The following is a 20,524-nucleotide window of genomic DNA, read 5'->3' on the forward strand; positions in this document are numbered from 1 at the left end:
ATGAAAGCCTTGTGATTGGCTTCTGTGAACATTTCTGGCTTTCGCTTCCTTTTCTGTTCCAGTGCAGAAACGGCATATTTCAAGGGTTTTTATTCAGCGCAATTCTGATGATGATTTTTTTTTTTTAAAGAAAGTAGGCCATGTTAACTGTAGATTCATCCTATAGAAGTAAGGAGTAAACACTTTTTTTTAGGCTAATTTGAACTATATTTCAAACGATTGGAGGCTTTCATCTGAAGTTTCTACTGTAAACCCTATTTGCAAAATGTGAATCCTGACACTGAATGGTCTATCCAGTTTGTTTTTCCCTTTCCTTTCCTTTTTGGACTCTCTGTTGAACTATTTTAGCATCTCTAATTTAGGGATTATGTTCCATCTGTTTACTAGATTCAACTCCACCATGCAAAGATTTTTCATGGGGAAGTCGACCAAGAACGTGGCCAACGGTAACGCTGCGGCCAGCAGTGAGATGGAGGACGGTAATACTAGTTATGACAATGTTTGGGATGACGACCCGTCATCGCCTTTACTCTCAGCAGGTAAGGTTAATCAGACAGGCTGGGTACCCAAGACTATTCTCTGCCAAGAAATGAATCGGATGTTTGTTGAAATGTATAGATTAAACTTCCCAAGCTATATAATAGAAATAAATGACACGATTTGACCTTTTTTCTCTGGAAGACTGTGGGTGTTTCCTTCTACTAAAAGGTCTGTGGCTTTAAACTTTCCTCCTTTCAGCTGAGCTCATCTAACTTCCTTCAGCTCATACTAAATTCTGCTGTAATATATTCAAAGTAATAGTTTCTCATTTTTGGGAAATGTGCTACTTTACTTCCTTGCTGACAATTGGATGAGAAAATAGATACCACTACTCATATCTGCTTGCTAAAACAGAAACTCTAGCCACCAGCCGGTTAGCTTAATTTAGCATTACAGACTGGAAACAGTTTGGTCCAAAGGTAACAGCCAGGCCAAGAAACAGTCTGGTACACGATAGCTGTAAAACCACCAAAAAAGATCATCTGTTCTTGTGAACTTTATGCTAAGCTATCTGGCTGCTCGCTGTCGCATCATTAGTGAGCATATGGACACGAGAGAAACAACATTTTAATGTTCAAATTCAACATAACAAGAGAGCACATGTTAATTATTGAGTTTTACAATCACTTCTGTGCCATTTCTTCTTTTGGTACAGTATGCTAGGCTGACAGGTTGCTGGCTGTGGTTTGGTTTGAGTGTACAGATGTGATTGGTGTTGACATTTACTCTTGGCAATGAAACAAATTAACACATTTCTCAAAAGTGTCTCAATCTCTTCCTTTTTCAAATAAGAAAGGAGCAAGCTGCTAAATTTTCCAAAGTAAGTTTTCTCCCCTGGCCTTTTGAACTTCACTACCTGAAGACACAGTTTGTTAAATGTCTCCTTTTTATATTTAAGTTATATATGTTGCTCCATTAAATGTCTCTGCCTGCCAAGTCCTTTTAAAAGTGATAAGCAACTGAAGCTTATCTGAGCCTACAGGGGTCACAAAATGAAATGTTCCCGTTGAAAATGGGAAAAGAGTAATGAAGATATTCTTTAATCTGTCTTCAGTAATGCAGTTTAATGTCAGGGGACTTTGTTGTCCTGGTGTCTCTTCAACCTTTTTCTGAATAATGTCATGTTTGGCTGAGACTTCTTTATAGCCACAGTTCTCCACTTCTTCCTTTTACTTTCCTTTCTGCCCTTTTCAAAATCTTCTACTCAGTGACATTTAACCCCTCCGAGAGGTTTAACTCTTCCCACTTTGGCTGCACTAGTGTTAACACGCCTGTCTGTTTAGCCTTACTAAACTTACTTCTGCTTATTGTCAACAGTGTTGTGCTGCTGTGTGCCAATTCTTTCTGCTTGCATACTACTTTTTCCTCTGCCGGTCTCTGGAGTGTAGACCCACTCATTCCTGAAGTGGTAATGAATTTCACAAGGGGAACTGTTTATGCCGTCTCTGTTTACACAACTAATTTATGTGCATTCTTGCATGTATAATAAGTCAAATTAAGGCTAAGTTAAACTAATAAGTGTCCCGTAGAACTTTTTCATTCCCCATACACTGGATCTTATAGCTAATTGTAAGCAAAGAGCAAATGAGGATTTATAAGATGCCAATGAAAGAATTGTGTCAGAATTGTGTTGTGGTGTTGTCAGACAGTGAGCTACCTGAAGGGGAGTGACCATGCGTATAAGTTTTGAGGGGGTCAGGTCAAAGATGCCAGAGGTTACATCTCCAGCGTAGCAGATTTTGAGATCAATCTCAGTTGGCCCATAAATATTCACAACTGGTAGCCAAAACTTCAAAGCTGCACCAGGCAATTTGAGAGAAGTTCACTATCCCGAAATCATGTGGACTGTGCACAGCATGCTTATTTTCATCCCTACCTATTGTGTGGAGATTTTTATACCATAGGGTTTAGGGGGGGCAAAAGGTCAAACGCTGCCGAGTCCTGCAGGTGAATCTCAAATTTTGTTTTTTACACACCTCCGTTCCTTCCACAAGATGTGGGACTGAAATCTGCTGCTCCATTTTAAAAACTAGATTAATTTTTGATCAAGTGCAGTTATGAATGAATTTGCTCAAGCGCAGCAGAGGTCGCTTAGCCGAGCAAGGTTTTTCTGCACATTTGCAACAGTTACACTAACTAATATATGCAAATGAATGTAGTCTTAGAGGTGAATCTTTTTCCACATTGTCACTGTTTGGATTATGTGAATGATGTGATATTAGCTATTATTTAGTATTTAAATTTGAGATATTGGATTTTAAATTGTCCAAACCAACATACAGTACAACAATCCTTTAATCTGCTTCCTGGATAGACGTCGCTGTCATATTTGTCCTCAGTCAGAGCAGTGCTACCAAGAATCACTTCCCTCGTCTCTTTCAAGGCAACAGGCAAGATGAAGGCATCAACATGAATTTTCTAGGTCGCAGGGGGAGAGACAATTTTGGTAGCAGAGTGACAGGAGAAGTGATTTTCAAAGCTTTAAAAAAAAAAAAAAAAAAACACCCCAAATTGTCTAGATGAGACATTATTCAGTTGTTTAGGAGACATTTCTGCTCTTAAAGGGATAGTTTGGGTTATTTGACATCGAATAACTCAGACTATCACTTTAAGTTTTGATTTGTGTAGGTATTCAGCTGTCCACTTCCAGTCCGTGTTGTGATTTAGGGTAATAGGAATATGTTTTGACATGGAAAAAAATTGCCTATTGCAGCTTTAACTCTGGCATCGAGACAAAATGGCTCTGGTTCAGCATCCATTAATATTCCTTGGCCCAGAAAACTTCACTACAGAGTAGAAAACGACACTGCAAATGTTCATAGCATAGTATGTTTTCTTGATGACGGTGCCACTCTTGAATGTTTAGTCTTGTAATTTGTACTCCTGCCAATGGGGTATAATTTACTTTGTTTGTATTGTATCATTTAAAAAAAAAACACTGTGTCAAAGCACTTCAGTCATGAAAGTGTCAAGTACACAAACTGTTTATTCATTCATTTATATTTGCACCATATCCCTCCATCCTCTCAGTCAAGCCCACTAAAGCTTACAGCCGCGGCTCAGTGGTGATGGTGGACGAGATCATCAACGCCAGCCCTACAAAGTACAGGTTTCCAGAGGCCGGCCTCCGCGTCATGGTCACCAGCCATTTTGGACCCAAGACCCGCCTGCGCATGGCCAGTCGCCTCATCATCACAGAGGTACAGCAGGCCGTTTTTGCTCCTATAGGTGGATTAAACTGCTACTGCTGCACAAACATGTCAAGAGTCTTTTCAACTTTTGTACAGTTTGGTTTCAACCCTGTGATAAAACCCTTTTAGTGTTTTCCTTATCTCGCTCTCACAGTGTGTCATGTATATCTATTTGTTTTTTTTTTTCATTTTAATGCAAAGACAAACAATTGCAGTAAAAAGTTTTGGCAGTGGCCCAGCACTCAGAGGAGCAGCGCGTCTGTTCACGTGCTCTTTGACTTAGTTTCTTTTTTCTGAAAGCGCCAGAAGTTGGTCCAAGCTGCTAACGGTGTGGAGACACAAGTGATTGACGGGAAGGTTGAGATCGAGAACGGGAACGTGCCAGAGGACAAACCCACCGAAGCGCCGGAAAATGAAACCATCTCGCCGTTTCACATTCCAAGTACGTGATTTCATGTATTTACTTGATGAATGTGCATAATTTGGCATACACGGGTGGGTACTTAAGGGGGTAAAGAGATGCAGGAACAACATAATTATGGAGAATCTCTTGTGGTGGTTACTTTAACAACTTGAAGCATTATTATTATTATTTCTGATAGCGTTTTCTCTCTTTTTTAGTTGGACAGCTCCGCTCAGCCTGCTTAAAAATGTCTTTCCGCTTCAATGGTTATTGATGTCCTCCCTCAAATTAGTCAGTGGCTTCATATTTACTGACTAATGATCACCCTCTTTGACAGCTCGGAGCGGGGCTGCCCTTTTATCAGTCGGTGGCTGCTGATGTGAAAAGAATCTGAATCTGATTAATCTGATTTGGCACGAAACGGACCAATTCATCACAGTGGGTGGAAGTGTTGCTGCATTATATTAGGTGGAAAAGGCATTAAAAGAAGCGCAGAGGAGCAGGAGGAGGATAAAGTTTTGGTGTTTGAGGTGCAGTCTGACTGAAATCTTGCACAACAAGAGAGGAAAAGGATGCTATCTGTCTAAAAAAAGAAAAAGCTTTCAATTTTGGTGGTAAATGATGGATGGAGTGGCATGTTTATTCTTTTCACTAAAGCCAAAGAGGCTGGAGAAAAAAAGATGTAAAAGGAAATTCAACCATGGCAGAGACATGTGTATTGATTGGTCCCATTTTAACTGAACCTTATAAAGAGCACAAACAACAATATTAGAAAGACATAGAATAAAATGAAGTGTGATGTTAGACATACATCACTCAATTCTCCTTATAATCAAATAAGGAAAAGGATATTTGACACACTTGTGGATTTCTGCTGCAGGGGGAATCGGCAGCAAGTTCAAGTGGTTGATCTCGTGGCCTCTGCTCCTGCTGCTGTACTTCACCGTCCCCAACTGTGCCAAGCCTCGCTGGGAGAAATTCTTCATGCTGTCCTTCATACTGTCCACTGTCTGGATTGCTGTCTTCTCTTACTTTATGGTCTGGATGGTGAGTGTAGCTACAGATGTTTTGATGTTTTGATTTTTTTTGGATTGTTTAGCCCAGCAGTTTCCAGCTCAGGGCGCCAAATGAAACTCTCATGTGTTGGTTGCCCTCATTCAACCCTGTGTAACACTCAAACCAGATAACATATTCTCAAATCATGAAGGCCTGTGTCTGATGTTTTTAAAGATACTTTTGTTTTGAAACATTTAAAAACATTCGTGTTTTTCTATATGTATACCTCATAACTAAGACTACACGGTTTTCAAACTATTTTTTTTGACCCACTTGCATTAACTTAGTATCATAGTCATTATGTTAAAATGTATGTGAAATTTTAAGGCGTTGCAGATGAAGCTAAGATTTGTTCATTTCTTAGTGTTGTGTACGACCGCCCTGTGAGCTCGACACGATGCAAATTCAGAGAACATCTTCATCAGTCTGCCAACACATACGCTGCAAAAATCACAACTAATGAAAAGTGTTGGTGTATTTGCATGTGTTAGTGTTACTGCAGTGCATGTGTTGTCAACTTGATTTCTGAATTTTCAGCTTGTTTCGGCTTGTGATTTAAGTTCCAGTGCCTCAAGATCTCAGTATTATTATTATTATTATTTAAGTGATAAGTCAATATATTTTGCACTGTTGGTTGAACAAAACAGGCAATTTGACAACAGTTTCGAGACGAAACTATAAGATTTATTGAAAGACTTTTCAGATTAATTGGTAACACAAAGAATCATTAGTTACAGTTGTCAATCCAAAGATACAAGTCAGAAAAGCAGGACGTTCCACACCCAAGACAACTGAATTCCCAAAAGTATTGACTGTCGAATGAGTTACCCTGTGCTTCCTGCCAGTGGGGTGACATTAAATATCCATCGGACGTAACTCAATAATTAATCTATTCAGATGTACACACACGGTCCAGGAGAGTCAGTACAAAGAGGAAAAATGCATAAAACATGAAACGAGGGTATTTGTCAGTGTTTGAATGTGACATGCCTGTGCTCATAGAAACAGAAAATGCTATTTTTGAGGCCCTAACGCTCGCTGTGTGTTTTTCTCTCAGGTAACTATAATTGGCTACACTCTGGGAATCCCTGATGTCATCATGGGCATCACTTTCCTGGCAGCCGGCACCAGCGTCCCAGACTGCATAGCCAGTCTCATCGTGGCTCGACAAGGTACACCTCTCCCCTTGAAATATTTTTGGATTTCTATTGGATTATGGTTTTATTATTGCGGTGGAGAGTCCGATGTGGATGTTTCTGTTATGTACCGTTCATTTAATAGCGCTGGTCCACCAGGACATTCTCATTTTTGTTTTTAGATCCTCACACTTTTTTAATATCCCTGATGGATCGTCGGCTGAAACAATAAAACAAACCATTAAAATACAAATATAGATTCAGTTTATTTGTGGATGGATGGAGGTAGTTTGAGGTGAGAGTGGAGACACGGAAGAAGTAGAGAAATGCTGATGCATTTCTCTACTTGTTCTAGATGAATAATAATGGATTATTAACAATTTATGTACATGCAGATGGAGTTACTGTAACTTACACATGGACATTACAACCTATAGTGAAATCTACAGGCAGCAGATATGCAAAAGTGCACTTTGTTAGCTTTTGCAATTGTAGTGCAACATACAGATGTGTCACCTACAGGCTACGCATTGAACCAAATAGTTCAAATAGGAATATGTGCAAAGCAAAGGCATGAGATAAGGGTGCAGGAACATCACCGTTTCATCACTGTCCTCTGAGCTGAAAGTGCAGAGCAGAGAAATAAAGGGGGTTTGATTTAACGTGCCGTCTTTGTTTCGCTGCAGGTCTGGGAGACATGGCGGTGTCCAACACAATCGGCAGCAACGTGTTTGATATCCTGGTGGGACTGGGGGTTCCCTGGGCGATACAGACCATGTGTGTAAGCTATGGATCAGAGGTAAGGAGCTAGTTTGTGTTTGCCACAGCTGAGACCTTATTAGTGACAACACAATCCAGCATCGTGTTCCTGTGTTTCTCACTGTCGGTAATGAGATTTAATGGCTGCCGATGGATGGGCTGATCTTTTTCATCCTGTGTGTCGCAGGTGATGATTAACAGTCGGGGGCTGGTGTACTCGGTGGTGCTTCTGCTGGGCTCTGTGGCCCTCACGGTGAGCAATAGTTAATGATGTTTACGCCACACACCGGTGCTGTTTGTTGACCACATGCAGGAAGACGAGCTGGTTCGCTGCTGTGGTGCACCTTGCGTGTTTTTTAAAGTGTAAAAACAAAAAAAAACAAAAAAAAAATCCAGTGTCTCTTAGATTAATAAATAAACATCTTTGTTTGCCTGCGGTCCTCACTGACTGATGCCCTGTTATGTAAGGGAGACTGAAGCAGGTTATGTAATTGGTTCATAAAAATGTAAAAATCCAGCATCATAAACACTTTGTGTCCTGAATTAGTTATGGTGCATTTGATATTATTGGACCTGGTACTAGAGAAAATAAACCAGAATGTGTCTTAAACCTCTTAAATCAGTGTTCGTGTCAGAAACTGATACATTCTTTTAAAATATCTCTCACACAAGGTCAAATAAACATGTACTAAGAAGACCTCACTTAGTTTTGGGGTTATTGTAATTAGTGTAGGTATTTTAGTTGGTCAAATGTGTGCAGACCTCATTAACAGCCATTTTCTCTAGCTGTAAACCAATATAGTATTAGCATGAGTATGAAAAGAGATGCTCACTGCTTTAATACAAGTGACTGAAATTTGCATCTAATGACCATCAAGTCTGAGGATCGGCTGTACACTTGGGTGGTTTTTGAGTCATCTTTTTTTATAGGCTAATATCAGAAAAGTGATTTTAAATGCCAGTTTTCATTTAGATACTATGAGCTTGTACACAAGTCGCCCTGATGTGTATTTTTGTGTGTGCACAGATTCTGGGGATTCACCTGAACAAGTGGAGGCTGGACCTGAAGCTGGGCATCTATGTCCTGGTCCTGTACGCCATTTTCCTCTGCTTCTCCATCATGATCGAGTACAACATCTTCACCTTCGTCAACCTGCCCATGTGCATGGAGGAGTAGAGCACAGCAGCATGTCTCAGATACCAAAACCTCAGTGCTCCCATAGCAACTCCAACATTTTTTCATTTTTTTTTATAATACTGGACCTAACTACAGACTTTTTTTTTCTCCCTCCCTCGCCCTTTCTCCTCCTGTAAGCTTTTCAGTCCCAAATATGAATCTTATTTCCTCAAGAGGCGGTCCACTGTAACAGCGGACTGCATTTACGTCTCTGATTTGTCCTCTTGTCACACAGTGCCGGTCCTTAACGCCCATTGTTTTTTGGGCTTTGCCTGTTAACTGCAGTAAAAGTCTTTAGTTCCTCCGTGCACCTGTTAACTTTCTACCCATCTAGCATGCCTTTTAGATGTCGGGGACCTCCAAGAATCTCATAAGTGGATTGTGGATTGTCGGTGTGTGTTTTCATTGTTCACATTGTAGATTTCCACACACCACCATTTTCACAAGTCTTTCCACAAACCAAAACCAGAGTCTGTGAAGAGAAGAGAAAAAAAACAAAACAATCCTACCACAAACGCTGATTTCAACCAAAACCCGCGTGTAGAGACAAGTCTCCTTTTTTTGAAGTAATTCCTAAAAGATTTACCAAGCAACCCCAGCACTTAAAGAAGAAAAAGTACACTCCTCTATCCCTCTTGACCCCCTCCACCCACCCCCCTCCCTCCCTCCGTCCCTCCCCAGCCCCGGAGGAGGGCCTTGTCCTTGGCAGCTCCCCTCCTCCAGCCTGGACCTGACTCTCCTGGCATGGCCTCTGGCATCAGGGAGCAGATACTGTTAGCGCTTCACTTCACTTTACCCTGCACAAACTCTCCCCAAACCCTCATCTGCTTGATCAAATCTGCTTTCTTTTCTTAAAAAAAAAAAAAGAAGAGAGACATTGTCAGGACACTTTGTCAAAAATAATTCACAGTCCAGATCAGTCGACTGTGAGGGTGTTATGCATATGCAGCACTGCACAATGTAAACTTGTAAACACTTTTTTTTGTTGTTGTTTTTTGTATTTATTTTTTCAAAACAAGGTTTTATCTAGTACGAAATAATGGAGGAGAGCTTGTTGCAAATAATAGGACATTGCCTGTTTTTCACTGAAACAAATTGCACATGGAAACGCTTTTCTTGCTTTGTGCTGTAAGGAGATTTGACCACTCAGAGGGGTATTCATGCTGGCGGTGCTGGCGGCGGCGGTGGTGGTGGTGGTGGTCGTTGTGGCGGGCGGCGACGACTCCACTCCGGCGTTATTTTCCATTCAGTGATGGGTCGTTTCACTTTTTCCCCTCTGCACAACTTCAAAACTGGCTCCAGATATTGTGGGATGCATCTGATTTTTTGTCATCATCTGGTGACTTGTTCTCATCTCGAGGCAACAGCAGCAGCAGCATGGAGGTAGTTGTTTAAAAAAAATGCAAAGAAACCAGGCAGTTCTCAAGACTGACTGTCTGCTATAACGCCCCTTGGCCAGTAGGGGGTACTGCAGCCCCTCTACCCAAGGGCCAGGGGTGCCAACCACAGCTGTCGGTTATCAGGGAAACTCAGAAATGGACAACTCCAAGAGGTGGCGATGGTGATGGTCTCTTGATTTTGAGTTACATGTAGATATTGCACTTTAACAGCCATCCTCTCATTCTGAATCAACTAGTGCTTCCTTCTGTGCGTGTGTATTTTCAGTGTACATGTGACTCTGTGTGTGTGTGTATGGATACATGCGTGAGAGGACATTGTATGAGTGTGTGCGTGTGTGTGTGTGTGCGTGCGTGTGCCCTCAGTTTTGGGGCCCACCACACTACGTTTTTTCCTCACACCGGGCTCTCGACTCTCAGACTGGAAACCTTGTTAACACCACGAGCACACCCGCCTCTGTCTGCAGTGCATGCTGGGACATTCAACGCAGCTCCTCTCCACACAGCACAGCAAAAGGCTGAGGGCTTCTGGGCGTCTCTATGGAAACCGCCCCGGACGACCCCATTTTACAAAAATCGGCAGCTACGAGCTACACTGCAATCCAGACATTTTGACATCATGCAAAAATGCCTGTGAGGAGTTCACAAAGTGAGGTGCAGAGACTAAAAACCTATAGAGAGAGAAGAGAGAGATGGGAAAAAAGAAAAGAAAATCGTGTGGGAAAAGCGTTTTAAGTGTTGAAAAATATTCCTGTGCCACACGGCTGGCAGCAGGCACTTGTATATGCAATCTCAATGTAAAGAATATATGTGACAGAACAGAAGGCCCCCTGCCAGGTTGCCATATAAAGACGGGAGGGGTTCACCTGCGGAGGTGATGTGACGTCGGATTTGTCTAGTAGTACTTGATGTGTGAGCTCACAGGTGTGTGTTTGTGTGTATGGATGAGTGTGTGTGTGTGTGTGTGTGTGAGGAACTGAGCCAACAGCATGGACGCTTCTGGAACAGTGGCATTGTGGGATGTCAGATTTTTTTTTTTTCCCCCTTCTTCGTCCTACCCCACAGTTTGGCCCTCCTCCACTTTTGTCCCCTCTTGCACAAGGGCATTAACTCTCCACCAACCCTAGCTGAAGGAGCAGAGGGGCAGCAAGGGAATAGATGGATGGATGGATGGAGGGATGGATGACTTTCCTCCACTGCCCTCGGGACTCTGTCACTTTTCGGTGGACCTGCATGAGAGCTGTTCTTAGGGAATTTATAAAAACAAAGCAAAACAAAACGTTGGGCCCCCCCCCCCCCCCTTAAGCTGCTACTCTGTCAGGGTTCAAACAGCTGTTTACTGGATGGAGGTGACCACACAGGGCCTAAAGACTCCTCCACACCTTCTTTGACGTCCTTTCGGACTCCATCCATCCTCCCTGTAAACCCTCTCAGTGGGTCTTCTGTACATACAGGACCTATTATTCATCTGTTTTTTGTTTTGTTTCTGGGGGGAAGGCACACATTTGTACTGTCCTTTAGTTGATTCAGAATGTGCAGTGTTAAGGTTTCTTTTTTTTTCTTTGTGTGTGCATATTTTTGTTATTGTTGCTCTGTGTGGTCATGTCCGGGTTGCCAGGTTTGAGTGGTAAAACATCACAGCAGGGGAGGGGTGGGGGAGGAAAAAAAGGACAAACAAAAAAAAACAACCCACACTGCTTCCTCTATTTGTCCTCATCTTGATGCACAGCGTACGTCCTCACCGGTCGTCTGACTCACATCTTTGTTACCAATTCCACTTTTTTTGGAAGAGGAAAAAAAAAAAAATCTAACATCATTCTTGTCGTAGCCCTGCATAAATCCAGATTGTACGGAAATCCTGTGTAGAAAATAAACGCACACTTTAGAAACACACATACACATGTAGAAATGGCAATTGAACACCAGAGAGGACCTGTATGTACTAATTGATTGAATGCGACCTGATGCACTGTGAGCTCAATGTGACGTGGGAGTTGTTTGTCAAGAATAATAAATGATTAAAAAATATATTTAATGTAAAGTTAGTTACTATAAAACATTACTGAGGACATCTGTATAACTTATATGAATGTATTGTCTTGCTATAATGGACATATCCAACCAATGCATTTTACTGTAAAGCAATAATGTGAAGAAAAAAAAATAAAATGGCAAAATAATTCCTGTACATTTGTCTCATAAGTTCTTGGATTGTTTGTGGAATATACATAAATTAAATGAAGCCAATTGTACATGTATCTACTGCTTGTGCTGTTGTTGTTTTTCACAGCATTTACTGATGACGTTTTATTAATTTGTTGAGTCTTTTGGCTTGTAATCATTAATAGTCAGTAGGTGATACATGTTTGAGGCTTAAAATGACTTCAAATTAAGACAAATATGTTAGAAAATGTGTGTTTTTACTTCCTTGTTACTAACAACCTCTTCAGACTTATCGTGACCATCGGAAAAGGGTTTGTGAACGACCTGGAGGGAATATCTAAAGTATTAAAGTCTGGTTTAATCTCAACAACAGTAAAGTGCTGATGCATTAGTCTGAACAATCTAATAACGTCATCCAAGCACCTGTAGTTGATAATACTTGTCCACTTTTTACCTGAAGGTGATCCATTGATTTAGTGCTGCACCTTCATAAAGTCGGGAGGGCTTGTCAGACACGGAATAAAAAATTAATGGCGCAGTTTAATTAAAGAAGCTGAGATATCCTGACTTATAGTCCTCGGTGTAACTGGAGCTCTGGCTGTAAAGTCAGAGTCGTGGCCCTTTAAGTGGGATTTTGGAAATGGGACTTTTACCTGTAATGAATTTCTTTCTTTATATATATATATATACAGTATGTAGTCTCAGTATTTGTTCTACAGTAAAGGATCGAAGTGCTTTTTCCACCACTTAGTATTAAACTGATCCTCCATCGTGCTAATTTATAGATATGTGTCTAAGTAAGTGCTTTAAATTTTAATTTCTGAAAGTATAAAGAACAACTTAATTCAATTGCTGAGCTGCTCCGGCGATATCTCGTTTCTGTAATTCATTCTACTTTGTTAATATCAGATGTAATTAACAGAAGGCGACAACACTGGAGGGTGGGGGGCTTGGGGTTGGGGAGGGGGTCACCTTCACATTAGCTGACTCAAGGTTTCTCTTCAACCTGCAGCAAATTGAATGGGTGCAGCCTGCATAGTTTTTGAAGTGAGAAGTTTAAGATATGTAATAAATCTTTCTTGGTGAAATGACCCTTAAGCTAAAATTAATGAGTTTGATGTACTACCTTATGGCTACTCTGATGCACCAGCAGTGATTAAAACACTTTTCAAGAAAAGTAGTTCATGTCCCCTGAATAGAATCTGTAATATATTCTCTCCATATCACCCTGGCTTGATTGCATCCATTATTTTTTCTTTTTTTTTTCTTTTCTCACTGCCTGGCCGTGCTTTTCTTCCAAAAAATTCACTCATTTTTAATTAAAGTTACAGCATCTTCTGGTCACATCAGCTGTGGATAAATTCACGCTCTCCAAGTAATACCATGCAACAACTCCTTTTCATTTTAGGGGATATGTGTGAGATTAGATAGCAAATGAATCATCTGGTATTTGGTGAGTCGAATGAACGAGTCCCAGTCATGATTTAGCTGTAACGGTGTGTATTCCTTCCCTGAGTGAATGATGAATAATGATTTATTGGCCCTTACTGGAAACTTGTCTTGTGCAATAATCAAGCTCAAGAGTGCTGCACTTATCGAGACGCCATGATTGCAAACAATTTGTTATTTATAGTGACAGCTGGCAACATGTGAAGAGTCCATAGAGGGAGGGAAGTGATTGGGAAATTCATGTTTTGATTGCATCCCTCCCCGACCCCCCCACCTCCATCAATCTGGACTCACATTCAGCTAACACCAGTAGGGGGCAATGTTGCAACAGGATTCCCAGTCCCTGTGTCGCAGACTAACTTTGTTCCAGCTCAGGAGGAAATGAAGAAGCAGCTTCTATCTCCACCTAAGTGACTATAAAGCTCTGGCACTCCATGACATAAAAGTTTTAAATAATATGAAACCATGGCAAAGTCAAAGCATGACTGGAATGAATGCTGTCCTTATGATTTCATGCACAGAGAGAGAACATACTGCACACAATTTGTTAATGATGGATGTCCATGTCCTTCATCAGCCAGCGAGACAGGCTACAGCCATCTGGTGAGACCAGCATGGCTCGTGCAGGCTACTGGTGCTTCTCCCTAATGAGCCACCCTCTTGGCTACTGTGCTGCAGTTAACAAGCTCCTCTGTCAGCCGTGATCTTGTGCACTGATGAGTTCCCTCTCTGCCCCCCTAACAAGCCCGTTTGGGCAGCTACTGCGTGTCTCCGGTGAACGCTGGCTTAACTCCCCTCCACCATTTGTTGTGGCACATTTAGACAGAAAGGCCCACGCATTCCTGGCCTCCGTGCACACACAGTGTCGTAAATTCAGGCTTTGAAAAGTTGTTTATCTGTGCACCCGCCACCCCCACAAGTTACAGTTTGGGGACATGTTATTTCCTTGTTTGTGCCATGCCAGTATTTTTTGACACTCCTCTGCTGTTTGGGTAAATTGTTGTGTTGTGCTGCAGTGATGGATGGTGAACAAACTGGGCTGCTGCTGCTGCTGCTGCTGCTGCTCCCGCTGCTACTCACTGCAGTCCCTCATAAGGGCGCCATGTGCTGCTGAGCCCAAGGTGTTAGTGTGGGTGGGTGGCCCTTGTGTCTTTAACTACCAGTCTGGCCTCCACTTCCTCTGGCATCCTGACAAAGGCTGGCGAACATGGAGTAATGAACTTTTCTCTAAAACTGTAGTTCATCCCTCTTCTAATTGCCATGAGAACAGTCTCTTGGCTAAAACCACAACCTCCCATGATGTTCACACAATAGAAAGAAAGTGTTCAAGAGGTCTATAACATTGAATTCATACCTGCAAAGCACAAACTTTACCAAATATAGTCTTTTACAACTAATTCATCTATCATTGATCAATGTGTATCGTATGTATGCATGCATATTTATACATGTATAGATGTAATAAAATTGTATTTTTCTGTATTTTATGTGTGAATAAGTTTGTGTAGCTGCCTATAGATTTAATATTTTCAAATATATGTAAATCAATTTACAATTTGCCACCTAATTTGTCCATCTTGTTGTCCTTATCTGAATAATATTATATGTCTCTCTATATATATAGTGTACACAGCTCTGGGAAATCAAAAATGATCAGTTTCTATTTATACTGTAAACTACTGACAACATTTCTCCCAAATTCATCATAAAGTAAAAAAGATGCAGTGTTTTCAGAGCTCAAACAATGCAAAGAAATGAAGTTTATATTCATTTTTAAATAACACTGTTTTATTTATTTATTTTAACTCCGGAAGAGTTCAGAAATCAACACTGGTGGAATAACCCCAATTTTAATCACAGCAGTGGTTCTTATACCCCTCCTCATTAAATATGATTTGGTTCAGGTGATCACCTAATCAGTGCCTCATTAAGTAGAATAAGGTGTGCTTGTGCTGCAATGCAATGGCTGCCAAACATGTAGAGATGCTCATTTATTAAGAAACATTTGCAGTGGTGTCTTATATTGTAATTATTATTCATTATTATTATTCAAATGAGGATAGTATTTTTATGCTCCTTGCTGAATGATGATGTACACCACCTATTTCTGTACATGGAAACTGTTCACAGCTCAAAAAGATGTGTGCCTGTGCTTTTATTGAACATTTAGATGTTGTGAATAGAGCATCATTTGTTGCACTGGAATAAACAAAAAATAAAGTAAGTAAAAAAAAAGAAAGAAAAAAGTTAAGTTTATCCAAATAAATAACAACAAAAAAAGGATCTGAGATGTTACATAGCTGCCATGAGAACATACTGTATGGATTTGAAGTCTCGTCTCTTAGATTTCTGCCTTTGACCTGATTCGGGCGAAGTGGATGGAATTTTGTTGTGGTCTTTATGGAAATAAAAAAAAATATATTAAAAAAATTCATCAACATCTCTAGTGAGACACAATGTCCCAGATAATTTACAGGCATCGCCATGATTTCACTGGAACTACAGCACTTCATTACGACTAAAACTTTCCACAACAGTTATTCTGAATAAGTCCAACCTCTGTTACTGTTTGTTCCCCTCGGTCCTACCTTCCTTAATGAGGACCGTGGTGTTGTATCAACCTCCGACTGGTGATATTTAACCTTTAAAAATCACGTTGGGCTTGTGGGAAATTGTGTTTTTCCAGCTTGTGACCCCATTATAACTTAAGCTTCATATTCTTGCCTCCACTTATCATAGGTGACTTGATGATGATCAAGTTCAACTGGTGTTGCTTACTCAGGCTGTTGAAAGTTTTATACTTCTGTTAAAATACAAATGTTATGCCTTTCATATATTATGTAAAGCACCGATGCAGAAAAAAACAAACATTTTTCTTGCCAAATATAAAATTAAAGTAAAAAAAAAAAAGAAAGAAAGAAAAAATAAATCTTAGTTTCTGTTGCTGAAACTTTTTTTTTCTGCTTTCCAACACTGTTCACGCTCAACCACTCAGAATGATCCAGTGACCCTGGGGTCGGGAGCCAAAGCCTGCTCCATATCATGTTTTCATATCATGTTTTAAGTATTTATCATCTCAGTCTAGACAGATGGAGTGAGCGATTCACAGTACGAACCTTCAAAAAGTAACTTAACATGTTGCTGAAAAAACAGTTTCTCCTGTCAGGGCTGCAAGGTGTGGTGGGTGGGTGTGGTCATCAACAGGTCTTGGAGTGTACCTGTATGTCACTGCAGCAAGGTGAGGGCTTGAACCACAAGTCAGCAAAAACAATATTTCAAAACAGTTTTAAGAAAGCTGCATTTTCAATACATACTATTAATTTGTGTGCGTGTACTAGTAATTAGCGTCTCCCCTGTTCTGTCTCCAGTCATTATTCTCTTTCTCTAACTTCATTCCTTAGAAATCAGCTGACTTCAGTTGCAGCAACCAATCAGATCTCACCAATCAACCAAGCTGTCCTCATTCAGAACCTGTTCTCCTCAGCTGTCATCATCACACTCACATCCATAACACCATATGCTCCACTTCCTACAGTACCTTCAAGACCACCTCCAGCATCGAGACCCTTGGGACTTTCCTTAGTATACTTTGCACAGCCTCGCCCCCCCCTTTTCACATATGAAAATGGAAAAAAACACATCATAATGGGGTCTTATCCCCCAAGACATACAGTATCTGTGTTTTTTTCTTCCTCCTGTTTTTCACATTGCAATAAAACTTTGAAATGTTTTTTTGAGTTTGTGTTTTCTTTCATCTGCAGGAGAATCCACTTTTGTTCTCTATTCAGTATCAGTATATAGGTAAGTGATTTCTTTCTATTTCTTTTTGCCGGTAACACAAGATGATTTTCAAAGCTTTTCAGTATAGGCACAATATCTTAAGGGTTATTTGGGGAATTGTACTCTCAATACTGGTCTTGTTGTACTGTTTGATTTGATTGGTTTTCAGCACTGTCACCCACACACTCGTTTTAATCTGTCTCACCCCAAACCAAAGAGTAAAAATCCACAGGCTGAGTCCATTTAATGTTCCTAAGCTAACAGTCCACAATACTTAAGTGGTTGCATTGCTTTTGTACTCCATTACAACCATGTGACCTTTCCTTGGTATTTAAAGCGTCTGCAAACTTTATAACTAGATAAAATTAAAATAAACTGAATAATGATGAGGACACTGACATTACCGGAGCCGTAACCTGCGGTCACTTGCTGTTTTGGTTATTTTTTTAGCAACATAGATGATAATGAAGACACTTTAAAGATGGCATAGAAATGAAGTCATAAACTCAAAGGACAGTCAGCTGTTTTTATAACTAACAGCGGGAATTTCTTCCACGGTGCACGCTCAGCTTTCATTTATGCTTATCTGTTTATGACAGCCTCCACAGTCTGTTCCCCTGGTGCATTGTGGCTCAGTGATTAATCCATTCTGCACATGCAGTACAGTTCATGAAGGTAACACAATACCTTCTTATCTATGTGTGTATGAATATTAAGTAGTCGGCCCTGGTGAAGCTAGCAGTGTGCAGCGGAGACTGATAGTTCTGATAGACAAATCTGTAAAAACCAATGGTGAGTCATGCATTGAGCCTTTTAATCAAGGTTATAAAGTTAGGATGTGGAGTGCGTCATAGATCAGATCAATGAGTGCTGCCGTGGACTTTAGGCTACTCCACAGACATCCATCATTACAAGAACACATTAGTGCTGGAGAGAGTCCAAGGTTTGCATTTATTGTGGCCTGAAATATACAGTAGATTCACACTCAGAATCAAATCTTATTCTAAATTAAAAGAGAGGCCAACTTGGATGCTTAGCTTGGGTTTTAGTAGAAACCACACTCATAACTCAGTCAGTGTATTTTTCTTTTTTTAATTCCATAATCAAAATATGCTTCTTTCCCCCTTAGTGGAGAATTATAGTTTGTTAAGACTTGGCAATTGCTTAAAAATTAAGTCGTTTTTATTCATTTATTTATCTTTGTGTGTGTAAATTATTAATTTCAGCACTAAGAGAAAGATATACAGAGCAAGTGCACAGGTTTGTGGGCATTTTATGTCTAGATTCCCCTCATGCAGTAGCCTGGCATCAGGGAGGAATATGATTTGTTCCAAATTTATTCTGTGGCATGACAATGACCTCAATTACCCAGCCAAGGTCATGAAAAGCTTTCCTCAGATGCCCCGATGTCAACATCATGGAGTCTGGGATCATTTAAGGAGACAGAAGAGCTTTGAACAACCAGCTATGTATTAAAAAACTAAGCCAACACACTAAGGAGCAGTGGTGTTGTTTTGCAATATTGATTAGATTTTCTGTAAATAGCACTTTCTAAAAGATTAATTGAGAAATAAAAACCATTCATGGCATTATTTTTTGAAAGTATCCTAACGTTACCTTTAATGTCTAATGCTTTTGCACAGCAGCCTGCTTTAGAATTTCTTTTCTTTTCCTTGGAGTTGGATTTACATTTTTACAAAAAAAATAAATATATATAGGCTATATAAAAAAATGCATGGTTTGTGTCTCTTATTCCCTGCTTACTGGTAGTTCCTGTTTTATTTTGAAGTTCCGTGTCCTGCTTCCTGTGCGCGCCAATTCCCGTGATTGCCTCATGTGCCTCACCTGTGTTGTTTTCCCGTGAGTTTAATAACTAGTTTTCGTTTCACCATACCGGTTTCTGTGTCGATGTCTACATCTGGGTCCAATCACCTTGTAAATCCTGACATTTTTATTTATTTATTTATTTTTACATTTTATGTTTATTGAATAGGACGGTGTAGAGAGAGACAGGAAATCAGGGAATAGACGGGGACAATCACAGATCTGTTGGTCGGGAATCGGATCAGCGGCCAGCACTTGAGGTAGGTGGCCTAAAAGGGACATTTTCTGTAACCACTCAACCATCAAACTCATTTCTTGCATTTTAATATGTTGCTTTTCCAATCTCTTTTACAAAATTGCTTTCATTTTTGCAATATTTTTTATTCTACTTGTTCTGCTTCTCTTCTAAATCCACTGTCTACCTCATAAAGTCGTATAAACCTTGTATTGTGAACATGTGTGTGGATGGATGATAGTTGTTGGTAGAGGAAAGTGAGCTATTTATATTTTCTTATAACATGTACAAAGCTAACAGTTGTGTTTAGTAGGCCTATTACGAAAATGAGTTAGGCTACCACAGGTGTTTGCAAATTATGGTTGGCGTTAGCTAGGAGGAGATCTGTGCCAGATTGTGCGAGAGTGTTGTTGAGACAGAGACAGGTCCCGAATAAAGTTTATTTTGGCCCTGTGGAAAATGACTCAAATATTTAGTTATGTGACTCTGGGGCTAAAGAATCGACCATAATCTGTGCTCATGTTCACTTCTCCCATTGGAGTCAATGGACTGAAGACCTGCTGCTGGTCTCATAAAGGGGCAGGGTAGTTGCTGAAACCTACCTGGTGGAGCATCTTCTTTGATCATAGTGATCTAGTTATCCAGTCAAATCTATCATGATAGTTAAGTAGTAAAATCATGGCTACTTAATAGCTGCCTTGATCACTAGTAAAATCTTAGCTAGTTAGCCAGTAGTATAGTTGGGTAATGTGCCATAACTTTTTACTATGTAGGCCAACTATTAATCAGTTAATCTCCTTTGTGAATGTATTGCAATTCCACTTTTCAACTGCATTCATTGCACTGTATATTTTTTTGTCCGCTGGAGGGCACTGCAAAAGAAAAAACTGTATTGTTGATATGTCAACATCAACCATGACTGTGGCAATCCGCTGTAGCAAGTAGTTATAAATATACACATCAAGCAGCCATGGAGCAGCATTAGCATTCATCCTGAGTCTTGTCTTGTGTCTGGCTTCCTGCCAGTTGTTGCCTAAAGTCTAAGATTCACTCTTTTCTCGGTTCTTTTCTGGTTTCTAACCCTGGGGGAAATATCTGGCTCTTTAGCTGATAAATGCTTCTCCATGTTCACCAGCCAGTTTAGCTCATTTTGTCTGACTACTGTTTGCACCTGAGAAGGTCGTGTACACTAGGTTTTTATCACAGCACCCACCAGTATTTCTGGAGCTTACATGGTGTAATTCATTTGTTCAGTCGATATGATACTGTATTATGGGAAGTTACCCGCTGTCACTCTACAGTATACCACACAGGTGTTTTGAGGCAGGCCACTCCTGCTGATGATTACACTGCTGCTCTGGTTGAAATAGGGAAACCATCTCGCTTCGTGTGGGACTCCACAGCATTTTTATCT

General features: G+C 40.4%; 1 protein-coding gene across 1 annotated transcript in view; it reads left to right on the forward strand.

Annotated features, from left to right (window-relative positions):
* slc24a4b (solute carrier family 24 member 4b) overlaps nucleotides 1-8,368 on the forward strand; it is a gene marked incomplete at its 5' end in the record, with an annotated part of 32,890 nt that extends 24,522 nt beyond the window's left edge. The window contains 8 exons of the mRNA XM_084001204.1: nucleotides 388-539; nucleotides 3,571-3,740; nucleotides 4,032-4,173; nucleotides 5,015-5,181; nucleotides 6,248-6,362; nucleotides 7,013-7,125; nucleotides 7,273-7,338; nucleotides 8,113-8,368. Of these exons, the coding sequence (XP_083857330.1) occupies nucleotides 388-539; nucleotides 3,571-3,740; nucleotides 4,032-4,173; nucleotides 5,015-5,181; nucleotides 6,248-6,362; nucleotides 7,013-7,125; nucleotides 7,273-7,338; nucleotides 8,113-8,262 (1,075 nt within the window). The 3' untranslated portion in view covers nucleotides 8,263-8,368. The remainder of the gene's footprint in view (nucleotides 1-387; nucleotides 540-3,570; nucleotides 3,741-4,031; nucleotides 4,174-5,014; nucleotides 5,182-6,247; nucleotides 6,363-7,012; nucleotides 7,126-7,272; nucleotides 7,339-8,112) is intronic.
* Nucleotides 8,369-20,524: the final 12,156 nt, after the last annotated feature.

The sequence above is a fragment of the Trachurus trachurus genome (assembly GCF_905171665.1).
Source record: "Trachurus trachurus genome assembly, chromosome: 24".
Classification (NCBI taxonomy): domain Eukaryota; kingdom Metazoa; phylum Chordata; class Actinopteri; order Carangiformes; family Carangidae; genus Trachurus; species Trachurus trachurus.